This window comes from Microcaecilia unicolor, chromosome 10 (genome assembly GCF_901765095.1).
Source record: "Microcaecilia unicolor chromosome 10, aMicUni1.1, whole genome shotgun sequence".
Lineage (NCBI taxonomy): Eukaryota > Metazoa > Chordata > Amphibia > Gymnophiona > Siphonopidae > Microcaecilia > Microcaecilia unicolor.
In genome coordinates this window covers 117,779,654-117,785,653 of record NC_044040.1, presented here as the reverse complement: position 1 = coordinate 117,785,653, position 6,000 = coordinate 117,779,654, and the positions used below count along the sequence as shown (strand labels likewise).

The 6,000-nt window shown below is 38.4% G+C and overlaps 1 protein-coding gene across 2 annotated transcripts in view; it reads right to left on the bottom strand.

The window, feature by feature from the left end:
* Window positions 1–1,060: 1,060 nt before the first annotated feature.
* Window positions 1,061–6,000, bottom strand: part of SRPRB (SRP receptor subunit beta) — a 269,053-nt gene continuing 264,113 nt past the window's right edge. For both annotated transcript variants that reach the window (XM_030216497.1, XM_030216498.1), the window contains one exon: window positions 1,061–1,802. In XM_030216497.1, coding sequence (XP_030072357.1) covers window positions 1,595–1,802 — 208 coding nt within the window. In that variant the 3' untranslated portion in view covers window positions 1,061–1,594. The remainder of the gene's footprint in view (window positions 1,803–6,000) is intronic.

Here is a 6,000-nt window from a genome sequence, read left to right as displayed (position 1 = left end):
AGAGAGAGAATGTAATCAGATGTATTATTTCTAACTAAAATCTGGACAATAAGTACGTTCTCAATGAAATGAATTGACTATACACCGTATTTGGTCTTGAAGAAGCCAACCAGATGATCAATGTGGAATAATGAATAAGATGAGTAATATCTGAGGATAATCAGATTAATACCATGTTTTCTTTTTTTCTGTTTACTGTTTAATTGATCTTCTCTTATCTCACTCTCCCTATTTTTCTTCACTTTGTGGTCTAAGAAGGAGAAAGATTGTATATAATGCATATATCTAGTTGGGATTGTTTTCTTCTTATCTTGTATTAATGTGCAGTCATCTCTGTATTACTGTTTGCAAGTGACCCTTGTAAAATAAAAAAATATAAATAAATGATTTAAAAAAATGGACCAAACAGATACACACACAGAGCACAGAAACATCTAGCAAATAGCCATTAAAAAAAAGGTAGAGTTTATTTTCCGTTTAGAAAATGGAGGAGTGGCCTAGTGGTTAGGGTGGTGGACTTTGGTCCTGGGGAACTGAGTTCGATTCCCACTTCAGGCATAGGCAGCTTCCTTGTGACTCTGGGCAAGTCACTTAACCCTCCATTGCCCCATGTAAGCCACATTGAGCCTGCCATGAGTGGGAAAGCGTGGGGTACAAATGTAACAAAAATATATTGCCCACTTGAATTTTGGACATTTTGAGCAAAAACTTCCAAAGTTGGACTTAGATGTCATATCGAAAATGTCACTCCATGTCTCTCAGCACATTTTATAAAGGGAATCAAATTTGCATTTATCATTGCCTCCATAACTTTGTTTCTCAGTCTATAGAAACTGCGGGACCTGTTTCCACATTCTGGCTGGAGTTTACAATCATTTGAGTTGACAAGACCTCAATTATTAAGGCATTGAGTCCTTATTATTAATTAAGTGACTGGTATCACTTGATGTCATAAAGGCATTAACTCTTCAAACCATTTTATGTAGGCTTAGAGAGTTTATTATGAATGCATTACTTTGTAACATTTCATAATAACTATGTCACGTTTTAATCATCTCCCTTTAGTGTTTATGAAAGAATTTAATGGTTTGTTAGTTTTAGTCATGACTAGGATGTATGTGATCATAGTAACTGCTACACAATGTACTGCAGAGCTCATTTCATGGCTTTGCTAGCACCAAAAAATATGAAGACATTCATTGTGTGCCTGTTAAGAGTACACTCTTTTTTTTCCACTGCAAGTTTACTCAGCCACACCAAAAACATGGTATGATAGCCTGCACAGAATCCAACAAGAAAACTCAAAAGATAGAATTTGTATTAGTATAGCAAAGCCCCATTCACAATCTTCCCCCACCCCAAGCATTTTAGCCTTCGTGCGAGTACATGAGAGCAGCACAGATTACTGTTTCTCTGCTACTTCTTAGTTTTATTTGCTGAAGTCAACGGGCAGAAGAGGTGCAGCATAAATGGTGCAGAGCGTTCTTTGGTGGTCAGGCAATTTTGTCCCCCTAACAAGCAATTTCAGTTCCTTCTCCTACTTCAACGGCTCATGCATCTCCTGTTGTCTTTGATGTGTGTTTAAATATGCTCTTCAGGCAATCTTAGCTAGCCACTTCTCCAGGCTGCTGAGGTTGGCATCATTTTCTTCCTTGCTATCTCTAGCGCTGCACTCCAGAAACTCCACCTTCATGGGTAGCTGTGTGAAATCAAATTCCTTGCTCTTTCTCCCCAGCTGGGGTGCTGCACCTGACCCATCCAGATTGGTGGGGGCAGCTGAGTGGGTCACTCTCAGAGTATTGCTGTCAAATAAAAGGAATAATAAAATAATTTAGGGTGACAAACTAAAAGAATCACGTTATCTGCATTTTAGCACTCTCCCACCCTCCAGAGCTCAGCTAGGAATAATAATATGGAGAGGAATTTTAGTCAAAGGTACATCAACCGTAGCTAAATCAATCTACCAATAAAACAAGTTGGAAAAACATACAGAGCATACTGGACCATTTTGGGGGGAGTTTTTCCATTGAACCTCTAGTCCAGTTTGGCTCATTTTCAAATTTTGTGTGTCTTTTCACAGGCATCCCTCACACCATATTTGATTCCATTCTATTAAATTCTTAGTGAAAGTTTTTGCTTTCAGACATTTTCATCACCCTCCCTCATAATATCCACTAGACTGGAAGGAATAATTTGCATGCATAACAACTGAATACACCTGCCTGAATCACATCAGTATTTTTATATCAACTATGTAAGATTCAATCTTGTTTTAAGCTCCCTGAGAATACATGAGAATTTATTTAAACCTTCAGTGTTGTGTATCAAGTGTAAAGGTGAATTGATTTGCACTTTTCTGACCGCTGATAGGTCAGTTATAACCCATGAACTGCATAAACTAAGGACTCTAAAATGCCTGAGAGCTGCATCTTTACTTTCTGCTGAAAGCTGTGAATTCAAGGTCATGCTGATCCAGCAAGGAGTGCTCTTTCCCTCCCTGACAGATTTGGTGCCACTGACTACTAACTACTACTACTACTACTATTTAACATTTCTAAAGCGCTACTAGGGTTACGCAGCGCTGTACAAATTAACATAAAGGACAGTCCCTGCTCAAAGAGCTTACAATCTAAAGACAGTCAGTCCGATAGGGGTTGTCAAATTGGGGCAGTCTGGACACTACGAGGACACTAAGAATATGTACACAGTTTGAAAGCGAAGATGTGTTGAGGTTACTAGACAAAACAATGATAAGACCTGAGTCTATTGGAGAAATTCCTGTAACAAAATGACGGCTACAATATCTTGTAAAAGAAACCTTGAACTTGTTATAAGATGCTGTGTTCCATAACATTCAGATAGTGTGTTGAAGTTGCAAGGCTGTATGATTTGGGAGGGAACTGATGCCCAATCCACTGTTGTATTGTATTTAGTCAGCGGCTGAGATGATCAACAGCAAGTAACTCTTTACAGCAGTGGTCTCTCTCGCCCTCTCATAACAAATTGCTATTTGTTATTATCTAGACTGGTAAAGAATAAAGACTTTTCCCTTGGAAGAAACATAGCTTCTGTTTTCTCTGTCACCCCATATCTTGGGGGTAGCTGGTCCACTGTGTCTCGGGGTGGTATATTTCTTATGGTAAGTAGAAGGATCAGAGAAAGAATTTCCACATATTACAGCCTTCTCTGAGACTAGGTGGTTACCAGAGGGGATCATATAACCACTGACTCCACTATAAACATTTGGTAGCCAAGGATGGTTAGACTGATGTAAGTGAAGTCAGAGTTTATTATGCTTTACTAATCCCTCTGGAACTGAATTTTGAAGTGTGTTTTTGGCAAATTTAAATAGATCTGAGATATCTTTAAATTTGGGTACTTCTGCTTAGCTACAGATTATACTGTCAATTTCAGGATCCTAAATTTTTTTTCCCCAGTTTCTGTTTCAGTGACAGGATTGCAGAGACTGTTCAGTGCTCAAATGCTTTTTCAGAATCAGCTGTCAGACTTCTGAAACTGATATTTATCCACTGTTGGAATTAGACTTCTGAAACTGATATTTATCCACTGTTGGAATTTTTAAAAATTTTTTTTAGGTGTGAAAGATCTTTTGTTTCGTCGGATTGATCTTTTTACTGTGCCTTGCCAAGAACTCAGTGCAGGATTCTTGGTAATACGATATTTAGGTTCATCTGCAGACTCTCTGAATATTGGACTTATGGAAGCTGTGATTGACTCTGTAAGTACCTACAGACATCCATTTATAAGTATACCTTTTATTTGACTATATCATTTAGAAAGTCTGTTAGGTTGTTGTTTACATTATGGCCACACCAGCTTAAATTGTAGTAAGATATTTCCCTACCCAGCGAAAGGAATTAGAAAATACTTGTATCCAATGGCATGATTGGAACAAAAGACAAACTGATTTTTTTTGGCCAAATAAGGGATCCCTTGATAGACGGCTTTTGCACTCACTTATGAGTTATATTGAAAAAACTAAAAAGGATACGTCCCGCCTGAAACACCTTCAAGCTTTAAACCAGTGGGTTTTTGTTTCCCAACATGAGAATGACATTAACTCCTTAACTCAGAATGGAACCCTGAAACACAAAACAATGAACATGATGCCCAATGACTAGCAGTGGTCCAGACCACTGCTGGATATAGTGACCCAATGGTCACCTTGTTTTATTTGTCTCTATTTTTTTCCCTTTCTGTTGCTGTCCTTCATCACTGTGTGTGGGTGTGTGTGTATACTGGTCAGTTTTTTATTTTCTTTCAGGGAGAATTCAGCTGCCTGTATATTGTGAACTGGTCACCCTTCCAAGACCTGGCCAGGGCTGACCCTGCTTAGCTTCCTTCACAAATGTTCACCACACCAGGCTTCTTACAAGCAAAGGTTTTATTAATGCCATTTAACATCATCTTCATGGCTTATTTCTGCTTTCACTCAAACATTTCTTCTTCAACTTAAACATAGCAAAAATGCAGTTACTCAGAGTCTTCTAATTAAACCCTTTCCATACTTAAAGCAGTGCCTCAAACTTTCACAGTTCAAACAGCCAAACCAAAGCATTTACTTTTTTTCATTTAAAGACTTTCTCAGCTGGTAGTGCAGCTGTCACCTTTTCAGCAGATAGTTTCGAAAAGTCCACAGAGTTCAGCCAGCACCATCAAAGGGGATCTTCTTCCTTAAGCTGGTTAATTAGCTTCTCCACCCCTTCAGGCTCTTCCCCCTAATTCCAGGCAGCACACAGCCCATAACTACCTACACCTGTTTCCAGCCCAGGACTCTCCTTGGTCCTAGCAACCTCCACCCGGACATTCCCCTACCGGCTCCCCTGGTGGACTCCTCAATAATGACATGACCTGGACCTTTCCCCTCATTCCTATGGGAACAGCGCCACCTAGTGGCCTACCCAGGACAGGACAGCCCCTTACTCTTCACAATATTTAGAGATTGATTCCTGAACTTTACTGTACAAAGCCCTTTACTTTTAAATAAACTGTTTTTCCTGCCTTTTATTTTAGTTGTGCAGATTCATTTGCTCATTAATTATGTCCTGATGATTTTTTTTTTTTTACCGTACTCAGATCTTACGGTTGTCCCTATTACGGCTGATTTAATTGCATTTGTATACCCTTCCATCTGCTTTTCGTTTCAAGGGCCCTGATTCACAAAGCAGAGGAATATTTAAAATGCACTACAATTTTTAATTTCCAAATTATAGGCTCTTTCTTGCCTGATCTATATATTTTAAAGGTCAGCCAGGGATGCAGCTTTGTTTACTTCATTACAATTTGAACTTTTTTACAGCTAAATTTTATTAGATTGGGTTCGCAGCTTGCCATTACTTGTTCTGAATTCTCTGTACTATGTTTCATCGCTAGATCATTTTTTAAATTGCCACTGTTTTGTGCTGCTCTACTGCATCAAAGATAACTTGTTACCTTTATCTGATTGCAAACTTTTATATTTTCTGAAATTGAATACTGTTTTCCTCCTTATTTCAGCCACCAGAGGGAGCTACCATGATACTGATTTACATTTATGTTTTGCATTGTCGGGAGTTTAATTGTGAAGCTGATGGATGAAAAATTCCCATTCATTTTTGGGTAATTCTATGTGAAAGGTTACAGAAAGGTTCAACTAAATGAGACATTGTAAAAGTTGTTTGCTGTTCATGTGCCAGTTGGATTCACTGTTTAAAAGTCACATGGCAGAATATCTAGGAAGTACACTGTACATTGCGATGGTCAGAGCACGTGGATGTATGTATAGATGTATGTTGAAGTGTTTTAACAGGGAAATGTATATGAATTATGGTATACTCTTTTGTAATAGGCTAGAATAGTAATAGCTTTATTATTCCACATTAACTTCAACTAGATTTGCATAAAGTATCAATTGTATCACTTGTTAGGATATTTTGTATTACCCCCACCCTTGTGAACACACTGCTATAACCTTATAACCCTCTCATGTCTGTTTGAGTT